This window comes from Apteryx rowi, unplaced genomic scaffold (assembly GCF_003343035.1).
Source record: "Apteryx rowi isolate R43461 unplaced genomic scaffold, aptRow1 scaffold_379, whole genome shotgun sequence".
Classification (NCBI taxonomy): domain Eukaryota; kingdom Metazoa; phylum Chordata; class Aves; order Apterygiformes; family Apterygidae; genus Apteryx; species Apteryx rowi.
The window spans coordinates 190,560-209,378 of record NW_020450296.1 but is presented as its reverse complement, the minus strand read 5'-3'; the positions used below and the strand labels follow the sequence as shown (position 1 = coordinate 209,378).

At 53.0% G+C, this 18,819-nt stretch overlaps 2 protein-coding genes across 4 annotated transcripts in view; both read right to left on the bottom strand.

Annotated features, from left to right (window-relative positions):
• The window catches only part of GPATCH4 (G-patch domain containing 4), a 10,153-nt gene extending 3,158 nt beyond the window's left edge, over positions 1 to 6,995 (bottom strand). For both annotated transcript variants that reach the window (XM_026073816.1, XM_026073817.1), the window contains exons 1-2: positions 5,889 to 6,995; positions 5,017 to 5,273 (exon numbers count right to left, since the gene is read on the bottom strand). In XM_026073816.1, the coding sequence (XP_025929601.1) occupies positions 5,017 to 5,273; positions 5,889 to 6,022 (391 nt within the window). In that variant the 5' untranslated portion in view covers positions 6,023 to 6,995. The remainder of the gene's footprint in view (positions 1 to 5,016; positions 5,274 to 5,888) is intronic.
• Positions 6,996 to 7,090: 95 nt separating this feature from the next.
• UBQLN4 (ubiquilin 4) lies at positions 7,091 to 17,539 on the bottom strand. Of its 2 annotated transcripts, XM_026073813.1 has the most exons (11): positions 17,415 to 17,533; positions 16,982 to 17,133; positions 14,242 to 14,447; positions 13,625 to 13,887; positions 12,193 to 12,351; positions 11,241 to 11,466; positions 10,725 to 10,864; positions 10,171 to 10,254; positions 9,602 to 9,717; positions 8,789 to 8,966; positions 7,091 to 8,309 (listed from the first exon to the last, which is right to left on the bottom strand). In XM_026073813.1, exons 3-11 carry the CDS (start codon positions 14,288 to 14,290, stop codon positions 8,157 to 8,159), a joined length of 1,368 nt encoding a protein of 455 aa, XP_025929598.1. In that variant the 5' UTR covers positions 14,291 to 14,447; positions 16,982 to 17,133; positions 17,415 to 17,533; the 3' UTR covers positions 7,091 to 8,156. The 2 variants fall into 2 exon arrangements, with proteins under 2 accessions (XP_025929598.1, XP_025929600.1); XM_026073815.1 differs by lacking the exon at positions 10,171 to 10,254 and having other exon boundaries at positions 17,415 to 17,539.
• Between the last annotated feature and the right edge of the window lie 1,280 nt (positions 17,540 to 18,819).

Below are 18,819 nucleotides of genomic sequence, written 5' to 3'. Positions count from 1 at the left end.
GGGGGCGGGGCGGAACCCCGCGCATGCGCAGACTGTCGGCGAGGCGGGGCAGGCGCCCGCCCTGGGGCTGCGCTTTGCACGGATACAGACACATAAACGCACACGCTGTGCATTGCGTGCACACACACCCCGAGCTGTGCATTGCGTGCACACACACCCCGAGCTGTGCATTGCACGCACACACACCCCGAGCTGTGCATTGCGTGCACACACACCCCGAGCTGTGCATTGCACGCACACACACCCTCGAGCTGTGCATTGCACGCACACGCACTGCTAGATGTGCACTGCACGCACACATGCATGCATCCAGCTATGCATGGCATTGCACACACACGCACACACTAGCAGTTGCACATTGCACACAGACACACGCTACTGGCTCTGCGTTGCGTGCACACACACATACGCACACACCGACCTGCGTTTTGCATTGGACCCACAAGCTGTGCGTTGCATTGCGCACAGACGCACACACATTGCTAGCTGTGCACTGTATACATACACGCACACTCAGCCAGCTATGCATGGCATTGCACACACATGCATGCACTGTCAGTTGTGCATTGCATGCAGACATGCAGTCTGCTGGCTGYGCATTGCATGCACATGCACACACATGCACACYGACCCATGCTTTGCATTGGACCCATGCACTGCTAGCTGTGCATTGCATTGCACACAGACACTGTGCTAGCTGTGCACTGCATACGCAAACCCACTCAGCCAGCTATGCRTGGCATTGCGCACACGCTGGCAGTTGTGTATTGCAGACACCCACAAACTGCCAGCTGGGCATTGCATTGCACACACCCACACGCTGCTGGCTAGGCGTTGCGTTGCACAGACACGCTGCCAGCCGGGCATTGCACACACTGCCAGCTGGGCCTTGCTTTGCACKCACCCACACACTGCCAGCTGGCACTGCCGCAGCAACATGCACATGCTGCTAGCTGGGCATTACACAAACACACAGAGAGCCAGCTGCACATTGCACTGCACACGCATACACTGCTAGACGTGCATTGCACATGCAGCCAGCTGCTCATTGCATTGCACACACACACAGCTAGCTGTGCATTGCATGCACATACCGACTGCTCCCTCCGCAATTGCACACCACCCACACCTGCCGCCGCTGCTCTGTGCGGCATGTGTGCGCGGGGGGCTGCCATGTCCAGAAGGTTGCGTGCGCGCAGGACGCAGGCAGACCTTGCCGCCAGCTCGCTGTTACTGTGGAAACCATTGCACAGCGCTTGGCCCCGGCAGCCTGAAGCTGTTTGTTTTTCCCAGGAGCTGCAGGTCGGGGCCGGATGCTGAGCTGCTGCAGGGGGTGTAACTGCACAAGCCACCTCAAGGCAGAGTCTTGGGGCAATTGCCCTTAACTGGTGCAAATCAGYGCACGGCCGTGCACCAACTCCCCGGAGCTGCCGTCCCTGCACTGGCTTGCACCAGCCAAACGCCGGGCTCCGCTTCCAGCTGCACCTTTTACTTCCACGCTAAAGCCTCTTCTTACAGACCCCTCGCCCTGGCACGAGGCCTCCGAGCCCTGGCCTCGCCGGCCCGTCCCCAAGCGCCTCAGTGGCCTCGGTGGCACGGGCACGCTGCCACGCACCCTCCCCTGCGTGGCGTCCGGCCCCGTCCCCAGGCTGCCACTCAAAGCTGTCACCAAGGCCAGCCTATTCCCCCGGCAGCCTCGCTATAAGACTCCCCTCCGGCTGCCCGGCTGCTCGCAGCCGCCCGGCTCCCTCCGACTGGGGGGCACCCCGGGGTGCAGCACCCGCCTCCGGGCGCCTGGATGCGCCGCTGCCTTTTCCAGGGGGTTCAGCCCTGCGGATGCTGCAGGGCTCCTAGGGCCGGGAGGATGGAGAGGAGAGGGGTAAGTGCAAGCAAAGCTCGGCAGCATTGCGGGGGGACRGTCTCGGGGGCAGCCCGTCCGTCTGTCCGTCCATCCACGGGATGCCGGCAGAGGGGTGAGCGCGGAGCTGGGGTGCACCCCCCCCCCCTCGAAATGCAGGGCATCTGCAAAGTTGGGCTTCCTAAAGCGGGAGGAGGATGCAGTTGTGCATGGGTGCATGYGTGCATTTGTGCACGCATTTGTGCRCGCACGTGGGCATGTGCATCCAAAGGGCTCTGTCGCGGGGCCAGGCTCTCCGCGCCGCGCTCCAGCCAGGCGTGAGAAGCCTGGAGCGGCGGCAAGTTGGTTTGCATCACTGCTCTGTTTGCAAAAGCGGGGAGGGGACGAGCCGGGGCTCGCGGGAGCCGGCTGTGTCCCTCGCGCCGCCGTGGGCCCCCATGGCATTTTGCTCCCCTTAAGGGACAAAATGCAAAATGCTCCCAGTTCTTGCAGCCATCCGTCCCCCCGTCCCGCTCCCGGCGAGCGCCCGCTCTTATCTCCAGCGCCAAATCCGCAGGGGCAGCAGCCTTGACCGCTTCATATTTCACTGCCATCTGCTCTGTCCGCTAGGATGAAAAAAGTGGCAATAACCTTCGCGGAGGAGCCGAGTCCCTGCTGGAGGAGGCGGAGGGGGCCGGGCGTTCCCRCAGGTATCGCCACGCCACGGCGCTCCGGAAAACAGGCGCAGGGGCCGGAGCCCCGTGTCCCAGCACCCATCCTCCCCGAAACGGCCTTCCCGCATCTCTTCCAGCCAGGACCCGACTTGGCGTCGCTCCGCTTGCAAAGCTCGGGGGGACGGAGCGCCGGAGGAGCCCGTTTTCCCGCAGCCGTTGCCTCAGCAACGGGAAGAGGCCGAGGGCTCCGGGCAGGCGACGGCAGCACCTTCCTCCCGGCTCCGCAGTAAAAGCGGCGAGGGGGACCTGCATGGCGCCTCGGCCCCGCGGTCCCTCCGCAGCCGGCGCGGGAGCCGAAGGGTCTCGGCTCGGCCCCACCATCCCATCGCGGCACTGGTTCGCATCCCACCGCAGGGACCGACGCGGCGCCGCGGGATTTCGGCTGCCGCTAGGTGYGGGCGCGAATGCACCATCCGGACCCGGCGTGAGCCAGAACGGGGCCGTTTGGGGATGCGAGTGGCTCCAGAGGGAGCTGCCCCCCCCACCAGGATGGGAGCGGGGTGCAACGTTCCCACGGGCGCCCCGGTTCCCTCTCTCCGTTTCTCTCCCGCCAGGTACCTCGCCTCCTTCGCGGCTCCCGGCCGACGGCTCTCCTCGCTCCTGGGTCGATCTGGAAGACTTGTGATTTTGTTGTTTTCGGCGTCAAGGGAAGCAAACAACAAATCCCAGTCTCCTCACCGCCCCAGGACCAGCCTCCGAGCGCGGGACCTCCCGGGACGCCGCAGCGAGCGCAACCCCGCGAAACGCTGGCCAGGGGGAGCCGCAGGGAGCAAGAGAATATCCAGTTATTACAGAATTCCAAAAATTAAACTCAGAGCAACGTTAACACAGAGCAAAATGCAATACGGGCAGGTCTGCGGTGCTGCAAAGCATAATTCAGCCTGGGCTCAGCCCAGTGTCTCCTTACTCCTCCCAGGGCTGAGCACAGAAGATGCTCCAGCAGTCCAACCCAATGTGTGTATTTTTTATATATATATACACATATATACATGCATATGTGTGTGCGCACATACTTTTTTCTCCCCCCAAACCATCCCCACTCCAGGATCTCCTAAACCCCAGGAGCTTCCCCCCCTCACAGCTCGCTCAGAAGTTATTAACTTTAACAGAGTTATTTTGAACTTGCACCGGCGAAATCAGGGCAATTCACTCCAGCCCAGGCTCCAACTTCACGGCTGCGGGGATGCAGGGACGGAGCCTGCGTGACAGCCCGGCCCTCTCAGCAGAGTCTTTAGGAATAAAAAGTTTTCTTGAAGGAAATTTAGAGGTGTGTTTTCTGCAACATCTCCCTCCTCTACGCTTGGAGGTCTGGTTTCAAGGACCAAAGCATTACACTGGGGTATTGGGGCGGGGGGAAAGGCTGCATTTTTGCTGGGAGAGGGGGGAGCAGCGCGGGGAACACAGTGCAAATAAGTCCTTTACAGGAGAAATCTTTCCAAATCAATCAGCCGGATTCATCACTACCTGCTGAGGAAATTGCTCCTTCCATTACATTTTAAAGGAATTAATTCTATTTACCAGAGAAAAGCGAGAGGAAACAGTCAGCAAGAAACACCTTTGGGCAGGTCCTCTGGGAAAGAGAGATGCAACTGTTAGAAAGCGCAATTGCTCCTCTAAAAGGGGGCTTTTGAGTAGCACTTTACCGAGGATTAGGGAAAGCTCTCTCGAGGGGCTTAAGGTTTCACTAAAAAGCTCCCTTCTTACCAGCGTTCAAAGCTGCCTCTTCCTCGCAGCCTGGGCTGCCGGCGAGAGCGGGTCTGCGAGGGCCCGGCCCTCCTCGGGACGATAAATCACGTTTCCGATGCACGGGGCCAGATCGGACGCCCCCAAAGCAAAGCCAAAATCTCATCCAAATTTATTCTGCCAGGTCAGATTTATTAAAAGCAAAAGCACCCGCAGCGATCTGGTCCCCGGGGTCTCGCTGCCCATCCCGGCTCATCCGACCGGAGCCCGAGTGCAGCAGGGATGGGCAGAGCGGGATTTTTTTCTGCTCCCCGAGGGGAAAAAAAAAAAAAAAGAGGACCAGAGCCTGTGTTAGAGCAGCTCCGGGGAAGAGCCTGCAAAACCCTCGCTAAAGAGGCGAGCAGCTCCAAACAACCTTGGGGGCATTAACGCTGCAAGGTCCGCGGGGGGCTGAGGCCGCGCTTCGGGGCGGCACGCTCGTCGGCACAGCGTTTCCCTGAACTCTTCCCCTTCCCGGCAGCGGGAACGGCTGCTCCCCTCCGCACGGCTCCAGGCCCAGCTGCAAAGCCGGGAACGCAGAGCCGGCCGCGCCGGAGGCAGGCTGCTCCGAAAAAACAAAGCGGGCACCCCCCGAGCAGCGCGGAGGGCGACAGCTTTGCCAAATTACCCGGAGGAAGCCGGAGCGCTGGAGGATGAACATCAGATGCAAACAGAGGCTGCACGCCGAGATAGCAGGCTGCCCCGTTATCTTTATTTTAGCACCTTGGCTGGTGGGCTGGCAGCAGGTGAGGAATGATCTCAAGCTGACACTAGAGCGGGCGCCGCAGACACGGCGAGACGGGAGAAATATGTTTTCCTGCTTAAACGAGCAGAGAGGCGCCGGCGCTGAATGGCCTGGGAAGACCAAGCATTTCCTCCTCCTCTCTTCTCCCCCAGATAGAGGATGATCGTTACCCTCCTTCTGCGGGAAGCATTTGCTCGAGAACAGCTTCCGCGGGCTCACCACGGTCCAGAGCTCTCTGGAAAAGCAGGACATAAGTTTAGGTGGGGGAAAAAAAAGGAAATCTTTGCAAGAAAATCTTTGCAAGAATTTCTACACGAAGCACATTAATTCTCCTCGATAATTCACAGCACCCTGCCTACACTTTCAGCCCTCCACCGTGCAGGTTATTTCTAGCTGGCTTCACTCCCAGGCACAAACCAAAGAGCTTCTGCACGGCTCAGTTCAGCCCCGTCTCTGAGGTTAGGCAGAGATAAGCCGAGGCAGCAGACACGCAGCGACGGAGGAAGTTGTGAGTAAACACCATAGCTTCAGCATCACCCTTCAACCCTGCTCAACCTTGCGGGTCCGCGCCGAGGTAGAGCCTGCACCGAGCTGACACGAGGGAGGGAGCTGGAAGGGCTGCGACCGGCCGCAGACAACGGGGCTTTGGGTTTAAGCAGAGAAGGGAACAGGCCAACTGGTTGTACTGAGAGATTTAGCGGCGGCGAAGTTGCACACCTAGTCCGTTCATCGGCCTCAGAGCAGCACCACAGCTGGATTTTTAGAGGACAATTCCTACCCCTGCAGGCCACTTTTACAGGTTAGATACTGAGACAAAAGGGTGCCTTTTCCTCACGAACTTTGGGCTTACTTTGCTTTGGAAAGAGGTTCAAACGCAACGGTGGGTCTTGCAACCGGTTCTGCAGTCGCCGCTCCCTGCGAGAGAGCGGCACCAACTCTCCTTCCGGCGGCCTTTTCTCCCCTTCGCTCACCTGGTTGCCCCATGCTCTGCCCTCAGCTCCTGCAAGCACACGCTTTGCAAGAGCTGCCTCGCGCGCAGAAACGGCTTTTGCAGAGACAGTCGGAGCTCACTGCAGACAAAGGATGCCCAGCAGATCTGAGAGATAACTATTTACTCAGATTATCCAAATTTAACCAAAAAAGGGGCTGATTACCAGCACCAGGAAAGAGCTCTAACCCCCACCAGTCTGATCAGAAGCTTTAGTGACGTTCCATCCTTTCACAACTCTTTGCAAATGCTTTACACGCTTGGGGAGGGGTCGCAAGAAGAAACCCATAGACATGCCCATAGCCTTCAAGAAAGACAAGATTAAACTTAGGCCTTCTAAATCCCCATCTTAAAAAAAAGTCGCTGCGATGCACATTACACAAAGGCAGGAGTATTTCCAGCCCATACTCCCCCCTCCCCGCACATATTCTCAAGCAACCGCTGTTCCACCTACGCTCTTCCAAGACGACGACACAGAAAATTGATAGATCCCATCTCCAATTCAGGAGCAAGGCRGGTGCAATGGGTTTTACAGGGATACAGAAAGGCCCTGGGATCTCACCCATTCCCTCTTGCTTCCCAATCTKCTCCCACCAGAAAAAAAAAAATATATATGTATATATATATATAATCACTCGATACCAACCCCAGCTAATGGCAAGTGCCATGCTCCCTACAGAAAAGCAGGGGTCAAATCCACTTTCCAGAGTCAGCTGTTAGCACAGGAGCGCCAGCAGTCACCCAGTCTCAGTTTATCCTACACGCACTTGAAAGCCCTTAACCCGAAGGAAGCTGCTAAACAGGCATGTTTAGTGCCAGATTTTGGGCAAGCCTTCAGCAGCGGTTCTTACTACTCAAGTGTCAAAAAGGTTTCCGGCCACAAAAGGGAAGGAAGCCCAAACAGGTGGGCAGAGGGTTGCACAACACCCCGCGTTATCTACAAGAGGAAATTGGGTAGTGGCGGTGGGGGAAGTGGGGGGGGACAAATTAATCACAGGTAACTAGGGGAACTCAATCAGCTTAAATGCAGCAATCAAGGAAGATACATGGAGCGCAGGAAGACGGATGGTTGTGCGCATTTATTTTTCTTTGATAAAAATGGTATGCAAATTACACAGCCATGGAGGCTCTTGGGAAAATATCACCCTGCTGGTCCTTGGGAAGGGTTTCTTGGAGAGTAGTGACATTCAAACACATCAAAATGGTGGGGAGGAGAGGTGGAGGACAGACAGATGATGGGTCTAAACTGGGAAGAACATGAAAACTTCAACATTTTCCAGTGGAGAGAAAAGATCTGYTAACTTATTTTTCCATTTCCTTTTGCTTTTACACTTTCATAAACGAGTCTGCTGAGCACAAGAGTCAAACCCCTGACACCACTGCACAGAAACGGGACTGCTTGTGCAAAAAGACCCCTTTCAAACACTTTCTTCTGCACAGCACTTTCAACCTTGGGTTCAAGAACAGCAAGCCTGATCCCTAAAGGCATCTAGGCTCCTACACCATCCCCACAGCAAAAAAAGGCCATAGTTCAAACGTATTTTTCATGCGCATCAACCCTTTACCAGGAGATTGGACACACACCTGTGTGCAAGGGACACAGGCTCRGCTCATCCAATGGAACATTAAGACAAAGGACATCAGAAATTTCCAAGTCACTTCAATTTTTTCTTTTGATCCATTCCTAATAAGATGCTGGGAGAAGTAACCAAAACCAACTTGGCTTAAATTTTAAATATTTGCCTGGAACGAGGTCTGGGGGAGGGAATCATGTACAGTTAAAATCAAGCTACTCAAAACACAATCATTCAGGTAAGTAACTAGAAGTATCGCCTCTACCATCTAGAGAGAAGAAGAGTGTCTGAGACAGAGGGCATATTTAGGAAAAAATACACATCTGAAGTCTCTGTGGCCACGATGAGAACTGGAATCCACATACAAGCCAGTTAAAGAGCATTTCAACATGAAATCTTAACTTAGTAGGAAGGTCAGGGGTTAAGCTGTATCTTTTTGTTTTAAATACATGGACAGCTGTCAGATATGAAAATGATGGTGGGCTTTCTTGAAAGGTCCCCCTGTGCATGTGTATGGATGCGTGTGCTGACGTCTGTGGGGCAGCATGACAAGAGTTTAGGAAGGCTGGGAGCCCAGCAGTCTCTCAATAGCTGCATTGATGTCTCCACCGGTGGCAATAAGCGCCTGGAGGTTGGCCTCACGGTTAATGAAGCCCATGGCGTTCAGCTGCTCCAGCTGTTGTTGGAATCGCACTTCAGGACTCTGCGCCTGCAAAAGGGAAAGGACATAAAGACCTGAGATTCGCACAGCAGAGATCACACTGTGTGCAGGGCCAGCAACGGTGGCTGAGCAGGGACCCCAAAAAAATTTAAATACTGAAACCCTCCAAGCTCACTTAGTGAGGTGACCCACACCCCAAGATGCCAAGCACTTGGGCAGAGCAGCTACTCCACACAACACTAGCCCAAATTCAGTACCTAAGGCAACGGCAGAGCTGGGAGGAGGATCCCTGGCTCTTGATTTGTCCCTATAACTCTTAGTTTCAAGCCTGCGCAAAGGGTTGCTCTATCCCCAAAAAGCCAGCCAACCTGAGACACCAAACCAAGCAAATTTAGCAGAAAGCCCTGTAGCCAAGAAAAACCTGTTGKGGACCTGCAACCCTAGAGCAGGGTGGGATCAGAAAAGCCTCTGGTTCACCCCCAAGATGCCCCCAGGAGCACAGCAGCATGCAGCCRGGCATTACATACTTGAGAGCTTCCTCCAGCCAGCAGCTGGATCATCTGCTGCATGAGCTGCTGTTGAGGGTTACCACCCCCGGCTGGAGAGGCACTGGCCGGCGTCGAAGCGGAGGGAACGGGGTTCTCCGGGATTGTGCTTCCTCCTGTGGAGGACGGGGGCATTCGAGGCATGCCGAAGGAACCGAGGCTGCGGAGAAAAGCAGGGCGTGCTCAGAGGCGAGCTGGCACTTCTGGGTGCACCCTGTGCGTCTTGCGAGAGCTGCACAGCACGGGTAACCGGCAGCCTCTGCCAGGCTGGCCCTCGCCAAGGCCCTCGCTACAGGGCAGCTTCGTAAACCGAACCGGCTGCGTTTGTATCCCAGTCACACATGATGCTGGAGTAAGCAATACTAACAGAGGCGCAGGCCTAAAAGGAACTGCAACGACTGAACGTGACCCATACTGTCAAAGACCAGAGCTGCTGGCAGACCAGTTTGCCCTAACATACCCACCCAGCCTTGTAGCTCTGCATCTGGTACTTCTCCCCAGAGACAAAATTCTTGAGTTAGGCGACACCGAATACCACAGACAAAAGATGGGGGGGGAGGGACTGAACGTTTTCCAAATCTTTTTTGCAGAAAGAAAGGGTCAAGGACTTCCTGCACTAAGTACAAACAAGTAGAAAGTGCTAATTAGAGCTCACAGAGGCCTGCAGGCACACACACAAATTCCCAGGACAGAGCTCCCTAAGCAGCTCTCCTCCATGAATCAACAGCTAGTCTGCCTCCTGGTACCAAGCGTGTCAGTTCTGCCTGCAGAAACCCACTCTACAGCACTTATTACCTTGGCACTAGTCCTGGGGCCTCCGTTTGCAGCGTCTGGAGTCCCTGCTGGATCTGGAGGAGCGCCTGCATGGCGCGGGGGTTGGTGAGAATGGAGAGGGAGTCGGGGTTCTGCATCTGGGAATGAAGGCAAAAGGGCTCATCTACACAGAGATACTTCAACAAAGTTTAGATCAGATTTCCTAGGTGAACTAGGTGAATCATATCAGAGCTGGGGACACGCACCTTCAGAATTAGAGTGATTTTGATTGAGTGAAGCAGCTGCTCTAGTGCAATTAGCTGTCTTAATTTTTGTAAATGCATTACAGGGAGAGGCTGTCCACACTAGGGTTTCATGGAGCTTAACTAGTCTAATTTAAAGTCCACCTTTAGGTAATTTAGGTTGCCTCATCTAAACAAGCTCTTGCTTTCTCTCTCCCCTGTGAAAACCCCTTTCTTCCACAGCCCAAACCACCCAGACCCACATGCTTCCTAGCCCACTTGACTATGCAGCCGAGACGCTCCCCTTCCTACGGAGGATGGAAGAGCTCAGGGGCTGAGAGCAGCAAAGGGCCGGACAGGGGCCTTTACCTGCTGCAGGAAGACAGGGAGCTGAAGGCGGAGCTGTTCTTGAAGCTGTGGATTCCCAGCAAAGAGGGGGACATTTACCATGATCTAGCAAGAGACAGCACACGTAGGTAGGGTCAGAGGGTTGCTGCCGTTGGCTGTTAAACCCTACGCAACTAGATCACAAACAGTAAGTCACAGGTGCCCATGACTCCCTCCCTGGGCTTTCAACATCTTTCCCTGTTAACAGGGGCTGAAATAAGACAGCTTGATTCCTGGCAACAGTGCTGAACAGGGGCTACCGCCCACAGGCAAAGAGGAAGGCCATTCCCACATCCCTTCGAAAGCCGCCTTCTTTAGTTCGGGGATCTGCTAAGATACAGAGAGAACTTTTGAAGCCTTAGGGCTCAGTGCTACGGCTGGCTCCAAGCTATCAAGAAACACAACGGAACTGCCTATTCACTCAACTCTCAGCTTCCTGCAAAGAGGAACCTCTCCAGCTAGAGAGGCAGACTGGTCTCACAGGTGTCGTGCTCAAGGTCTGTCTGAGGATAGCAGACACGCTGCAACACTTTTACCTGTGCTGCAAAGTCTGGGTTCTGGGCAAGAGTTTGCATCATGCTCCGCATATAAGGGGCAGAGATCATGTTCTGCATCAGCTGAGGGTTTTCGGAAATCTGCTGCAGGAGTCCTTGCATCTCTGGGCTGTTAAACATGCCTGCAAGGGTAAGGGAAGAGAAGACAAAGGAAAACCCCTTACAAGCCTGAGCACTGCTGCAGTGCCTGAAATGCAACATGACATAGAACAGCAGTGCCTTTACTGGCCAACAGCAAGTACAGCTGTGAACAGCTGTGGTGCTCTGCTCGCCACCTCCTATGCTCTCAAGGGCCGCAGGGACATCTCCGAGTTCCCAAAGTAACCCTCAGACGGACACACAATGAATAATCCATTCTCACTCGCAAATGGGCTAGAATCACTCATCTGGAGAACAGTCACAGACAGGCATTCAAATGCCAGAGGGAACCTCCCTCCAAGGAAGTCTGGGAGAGCTGTTCAGTCAGCAGTCCCCTCTGCTCCTCTCTTGCTTACGTACCAGCCCCAATGCTAGCAGCATTCAGCCCAAAGGGGTTGGATACAGTCGGTGTGCTTTGGGTGGTTGCCGAGCCAGCGCTCCCTTCACTGTTGGGTGCCTGGCTTTGGGACGCAGGGGGCGTGGGGCTCCAGGGGTTAGGTAACGGCTCTCTGTTTTCCGTCCGCAAAGGCTGAGAGCTTGAGCTGTCAGAATTCCCCGCCAAGGAAGAGAACGGATTGTTGCCAAACTAGGGAAAAAGGAAAAAAGAAACCACCTTAATCAGTCAGCCCAAAAGAGAGCATCAGACTAACCCCAACACTGCATGAGCTAAAGAACAGCCCATCCCATTCATCCAGGTCCAGAATTTGCTAAACACACGCCATAATTTGCCTCCTGAGAAGTTTGTAATCCACAACACACCACATTCAGAAAAAGACCAGGCTCAAGAAACAGCCACAGCCCTAAATTTGGCTCCCAAATACAGGGCTTCAAAACATCCATGTAAAACCAGCACCCGGACATACCAGTAGGTAATGCTAGACTGGAGTATGTCTGCGCAGCCTTTTGCAGACAGACCTGCATTCGCTCCTCCTGTGCTCCAAGCCAGCTGGATTCCAGCCAGCTCCAATCCAAAGGCGTCAGGCTTGAGCTAACACAGTAAGCCCCGCCGAGAGCAGAGGGCCGTGCTAACGAAGCTATGGGGCTTTCAGACCGGAGATGGTTGGCATCCAGCCTGCCTGGAGACCAAAAGGAGCGAGGGCAGGCCTCTGTTCACATACACCAAACCTCGTAATAAAAGCAAATGACTGGTGCGGCACAACGTTCTCCTGCTAACGGCTGCATCTATAATCTGGAGAGGGAGGGGACGAGAAGTCTCGATTTGMGAAGGCAGGCCCAGCACGCGGGGGCAGGGAAAGACACCCTGCCCATTCTCAGTACACTACTCGGCCCCGTCCAGGGGCTGCGGCCATACCTGCTCCCTGGCTGCGCTAAACATGGGCTCCTGGATGTCCGTATACATCCGGCGCAGGGCGTTGTATCCTCCTGGAATGCTCTCGAGGTTGCTCAAAGCACGGTCCTGGTTCCGCATCATTTCCTGCATCATGGCAGGGTTACGAGCCAATTCCATTGTCTGGGAGAAGGAGGAAAATGTGGAAAGTTTAAGTCTACGCACACCATGGAAGACTGGAGTGGATAGAGAGACTGGTTAGCAGCCCAGTGACACTCTTCTACTGATCTGCTAGGCAAGCACTGAAAGAGTTAAATCTCAGCTCCCAGAAGAAAGAGTATAATTAAACCCGTTTCGCAGCCGGAGAGCAGAGAGATCATTTATCCAAGCAAAGAGAGCCCAGGGATCCTGGCTCCTCCCATCCTTGCTAAGCTCTCTTCCTTTACAACCTCAATTCAGCTGGATAAGATTGTTTCGTTTCTAAGCAGTATCAGGACATCCAAACATTTAACACCCATATGTTCCCACTCAAAGTGGATGGAGTGCATTCAAAAACTGAGAAGGTGGAAGAGATTGGTTCCTTCCTGTTCCAGGAAAACCAAGTAATCCACCATCTCCAGATTTCAGCTGGGTATCCCCTGCACAGGGAACATCCGGATCTGATCTGAAGAGCTGCTGAAGCACAGATCATTTGCAGTTTAGTCCAGCAAGTCTGGAATTTTGGGCATGACTGACACAGTCCAAAGAAACATAACTCAGAAGGGGATGGAAATCAGTCTCACTGAGCAAAAACCTGGAAACACCTCCTGACAAGGCTTTCTGGGGAAAGAGCAGAGTCCGGTCACTGGCTATTTAACACGTGGGCTCTCACTCTTCCCTTATGCTCCCCTTCTAATAGACCTGGCATTTTACAGGTAGTCAGTTCTCTAGGGAATGGGCTCTCTCTGGTCTGCGACCATAGACAAAATTGAGACTTCAAGGATCCCAACCTACGACTAGCGCTCCCCACTGATATATGCGGTAAAACACTGTTCGTACAGCCCTRTAGTCTTTACTTAATCTACAAACAGAAACAGAGAGGAACAAAGAGCTTTTGCAGTGGCTTCACTTCATCACAACTGCTTTTGCTCCCATGCCGGAATCAGAACACAGTAGCCTTGTACGTAGCACACTTGGAAGATCCTAGCATCCTTTTTGCCCAACACATGATGGATTCAACAGTCCTGGAAGGGAGATATGGATTGCAAGCACGTGGGCTGCGTAATGACTATTCATATAACTCAAGACCACCATCTGTTTGGGGGGAGCTCGCAGCAGAAAAGAAAAGAAAGATCTCTAAATTCACCGGATCTGGGATTTACATGCTGCCTTTTGAGAACAGACACTGAAGCTAGTCCACAAAGATGCTCCTGGATAGGTTTTAAACAGGCCTTGGGCCCCTGGTTTGCTGACTCACCTGCCTCATGAGCTCTGGGTTATTCAGCATGTGGCTTATCTCCGGATTTCGCTCCATGAGCTGCTGCATCTGGGGATTGGCCATGATCATCTGTCTCATGAGGTCAGGGTTGGACATCATGTTCTGCACCAAGGGGTTCTCCATGATCTGAGAGAGCATCTCCGGGTTGGACATCAGCTGCCGCTGCATCTGCTGCTGGAGCTCCATAAAGTTGGCAGAGCCCATCCCAAGGTTGCCCAGCCCAGTGATGCCGCCGAAGCCAGCTGGAGAGGGAACAGCACAGAGGGAGAGAGGCGCGAGTCAGTAACTGTCGGCAGCCGCAAAAAGAGAACGAGTGCATCAACTGAACCGCACCGCATCCGTGCCAACCTAAGGGTATCCCATTCCTGGGGCAGTCAGCTCTGAGGGAGGATATCCCACACACATGCTTACAAGTGCGTTGCAAAGGGATTTGGTGTCACCCTGAGCAGGGAAACTGAGGCACACTGAAGGAAGTGACTCATGCAAAGCCCACAGCAAGCAACAGAGACAACTACAGGGGCCAAGAAGCCCAGCTCCTTGCTCTAACCCTAGGAAATTCTTCCTTCGGGTAAGGCTGTCAGGCAGCCATCACTTACAAAGGATGGATGTAGCACTGTTAGGGGCTCCGTCTCCAGTACCCGCCATGGTCCCTGACCCGCTGCTCCGTCTGCTGCCGCTCCCCGTGTCAGAACCGGCACTGCTGGATGTGGAAGGCTGAGATGGGGCAGCAGGAGAAGGAGGGGTTGCAGTGGGGGCAGAAGCAGCAGTGGGGGCAGAAGCAGCAGCTGTAGGATCTTGGACCCTGCAAAGAAATCAATAAATTCCTGAAATTCAGGCAAGTTAAGCAGAGTCCTCCGCAGGGGACGCAGGACTGTACGCCCCACACCAAAGTCCCCCTTCAAGCCTGTCGTCCCAGCAGCAGCCATTCCAGTCTGCATGGATTCACAGCTGTGTCTTCCAGATGCCTTCCATCTGTTGGAATCTGCCTCCCATCCTGATGCATAACAGCCTGTGACATTTTATCCTGGCCTGCACCAAGTGGCTTGACTGGTCTTACTTTGAATTATATCTAGCTCTTCCTTGAATAGCACTGAACTATTTACCTCAGCTATATCCTTGAGCAATGAGCTTGCTCCAAACAGGAAAATCCTCCTGCTGCTCCCACAGAAATCACAGGAGGTTACAGCAGGGCTACCGCACGGGGTAAACAAGAATCTGCTGTTCTGCAATTCCTTCCATGCAGTGATTATTACTACCAGTGCCCCTGGGGGGCAAAACAAGGATTAGCCTTATTCTACAGAGAGGGAAACTGAGGCACGAGGCAGTAATGTCATCGGTCCCATGAAGCTACAAAATGTTTCTGGACAGCTTGGCTACGAACTCACATCTTTGCTACTGACTGCACTTTATCCAGGAGACCTCTCCGTCCAACAAAAGCTGGCCAGAGCTGCTTTTAATAGATGTGCGCAGTTATTGTGCCACATGCCAGTGTAGCAATAGTACACTATCAGTACTAGCACTAATACCTGAACAAGTACTTTGAAATCACAGTTCCTTCCCAGGACTCTTCTGGGATGAGGGGGAAGAAAAAGAAAAAAAAAAACCCAAATCCAACACCCACACATTTAAAGATACTTTGAAGCATCTGCAGTCACTGCAGTGATAATCCTGGGTAAGCACTTAAGAGCCTTCAAATGAAGCTAGACCACAAAATTCACTTTACTTCAAATTAAAAAAGTTATGCCACCAACAAATAACTAAAACATTATTTGTTTTTTTTCCCCAATCCAAGAATGAGTCCCATTTCTAATTCCCTTTTCTCTTTCACTCTTATCCTAGGACTTAAAAAAAAAAAAAAAAAAAAAAAATCTAACCTGAAGGCCCCTATGCATTTTCCAGATTCAAGTGACTGCTGCTGAAAGCCAGCAGCCACTGAGGAGGCGGCAAGGCATGTGGGGAAACAAAGCAAATAGGAAACCGAACAAAAAAGGAAGAGGGAAGCTGGAGATAGGTCACTCGGTTTCTCTCTGCACAGGAAGAGGCTGTAATGTCTTCAGTAAGCACTTATCGATGACTACTAGAGAATAAAACAAGCAACCCAGGACAGCGTTCTCATTTACTTTTTGAAACGGTTCACAGGTACTGCAGTTTGCTGTGGAGACACTGGTAAACAGCATCAGTCTGTCAGGCTACCTGGAGATGCAGAATCCTGCAAAGGGGCCTCCCGCAGAAGCTGACAATATACACGCTCGTCTTTGTAAAAAGAAAGGGAGGAACCCCACCACTCTTGACTAAAGCAGTCAGGCAGCTCTCCCAGGGGACAGCAGAGCTGCACAAAGAGATGCAGCCCTGTTAGTTTACCAGGAGCCCGATGAGGCTGCAGCGGGGAGCCCAAGAAATTGCTGCAAAGGGCATTTCGAAATCAACACGACATGGCCACATCTGAAATGCAGCAACTGTTCCCAAGAGCCTTTAACGCCTACCACTCCGTTTGACGGCACTGGGGAAAAGCCTAACCTTGCAGCATCTCTTCAATGCTGTCGTGCTTGTATTCCTTTCTCAGGCCGATCTACATGGCACAGACAGACACAAGCGAGTTGCGTCCGAACTGGAAGCTAGGCAGGGGTGTGACTACAGCGCTGTATTTGAGCTAACAAATACACTGCTGTACTTATGCAGTCACACGGCCAGAACTTCCTTGCATTCAAACTTAGACACATCTGCATGGACAGTTTCTCTATAAGCACCACAAGGAAACAACACTGCTCTGTCCTTCGGATAATGCTCTCCACGCACTGCCTGTCTTTCAAAGGTTTACAGCACCTGAAAGACAGCATGAGCTCAGGATTAGAGTGCATGGCAAGGACTAACACAGAATAACTGGGTATTGGCTTGAACTTCAATATGAACTCAGTGGGAACGCAACTTCTGCTAACAGTCTCGTCTTTATTAGAGCTAGGACAGGATCAAGTTCAAATAGGGTTCTTGCAGGATTACCAAGTTATAGACACTCAAAGCACACAAAGCTAGATATGATAATTGTACCAGGGAAGACTCTGTCCCCTCAGATACTTGCAAATTTACACATGTGCATAAACTAGGGAAAGACAGGCCAAGTGATAAACCCCACAGTTACATGGCAAAGCAGTAGCAGGTCCAGGAACCTAAAGGTCTCCTGCCAGATCACCATTACCAGACTCACAAATGTCCCAAAGCCTGCACTCAACTCTGACACAAGTTACTCCCCTTCAGCCGCAGATAAAGCAAAACCCTTCCACCATCATTTATCCACATCAGCAGTTTACCCTCGCCCCCCACCATGAAATCATTTCTTACTTCTGTGGAGTCTTAATGACCAAATGCACAGTCAGCCCGTCTTTGATCCCATGTTGATTCAAAGTATCTCCATCCTTCAGGATCTTCCCCGCAAAGATCAGAACCAGCTGATCCTGTTTGGCTTTAAACCGCCTGGAAATCTCTTCTTTGAACTGGAAAACAAACAGAGCACTTTTTAGGAAAAGGACTGAAACCAGAAACTTAACGATAATATTTCGGACATCACATTCCCTATACAAATGGCATGAGGAACTGACACTCCCTCAGAACTGCACCCAGAAGGAGCCCATGCACACACCAGTTCATTCACCAATTGCTGAGCATGTCTGAGGTATTAAGGGGGAAAGAAAAGAAAAGGAAAAAAAACACCAAAGAAGAGCTCTACACTGCTTAGGAAACGTGGAGTAAATTTCAGAAAGTACAGAGCAATTACCTCAAGATGAGCTGAAGGCTTCCAAAGCAAGATCAAGTGTGCCTCTTAGGTCTAATCCAAAGACACCATTTATCCTCTGAATGACAATTTTTTTTGTCTCTGCTCATTTGATTTTTTTCTAAGGAAAGCCCAACTCTGTGATTTAATACAGGACAGAGCTCTATGGAAAAGGGAACAATCCTTTATCAGCCAATGGAAATAAACTAGGTCTTTTCTAATTCCTATTTCTGCGACTATATTCCCTATGAGCATGCTGTACCGTACAACACCGACATCTCCTCTTTACTATGGAATGAGGTGGGATTAACACCTGCCAATAAGATTGTCACTGCTAGCTCAGCAAGGGCATTCCCAAGTTGGCTTAAGAGGAAAAAGCTTTGCATTTGGAAGCCAGAGACTAYGGGAAATTCACACAGAAAAAGCCAGGATGACAAACACCTGTCCTAGATGAGCCTACAGCCTTCGCATTATAACCCCCGAAACCAATGCCTGGGGGAACAGTCCCAAACCTCACGTTAACCTGCTTACAAAGCTAATCAGCGTTTTCTTCTCAACAGAGCAGTCGCTTAACATCCTGTTTATCCCAACAAGCTTTCAGCAGCTGACTGGGAAGGAGCAGGGGTGTCACAGGGACCACAGTCCCTGCCTAACCCCACGACTCTGCCCCCCAGAGATCTCAACCAGATCCATCACACTGCAAACTCATATCCTGAGCCCCAGGTAAAAGCACACCGCAAGCCAGGAAGCCAAGAGCGCTGATGACAACACCTTGTCCCAGAGGGAACAGTCACTTCAACAGGGCTTGAGCCATTCCCTACAAATCCCACCCATCCCGCTCCAGCCTAGGAATACCCTTCCGAGGGGTGAACCTCAAACCCACGCTTGTCAGATGTTCCCTCTCCTCTGCTTTGTTCAACCTTCACCCCAAAGGCGTACCCAGACCTCTTCTTCCACGCAGGGGGATTGGCCTCCCACGTGCCCAGATCCACCCCACGCGCCCAAGCCTCCAACCCTGCCCAGGAGCCAGTCCCGCAGGAATGGAGCCAGTCCCGCAGGGACAGAGCCGCCCAGCCGCCCCCTCCGCAGCCTCCCGCTCTGCCCCCAAAGCCGCTTTTCCCTATTGCGCAGCCCTTCCCATACCAACAGGTTGAAGAACAACCCTGCCCCGGGGCAGCCTTGCCACCCCCACAGATCCCCCCATGCCCAGAGCCATGCCCCCCAACCCTTCACACCCCTCTCCCCACGGCCACCCGCCACAAAGCCATTCCTCCAACCCCTCACACCCCCCTCCCAAGTGACCTTCCTCCCCAGCACCCCAAATCTCCCTCCCCACCCCAAGACCTTCCTCTCCCTGCTCACAGCCAGCTCCTTCCTCAACTCTCCCCATGTCCAGGGCCACCTCCAG

Coding starts and splice junctions, on each gene's coding strand:
- UBQLN4 (XM_026073813.1), bottom strand. CDS start 14,290: ATGGCGGGTACTGGAGACGGAGCCCCTAACAGTGCTACATCCATCCTT. Junction 12,352..13,624: donor ACCCAGAGCTCATGAGGCAG/GTGAGTCAGCAA, acceptor TCCTTCTCCCAG/ACAATGGAATTGGCTCGTAA. Junction 8,310..8,788: donor TGGCTGGAGGAAGCTCTCAA/GTATGTAATGCC, acceptor TCCCTTTTGCAG/GCGCAGAGTCCTGAAGTGCG.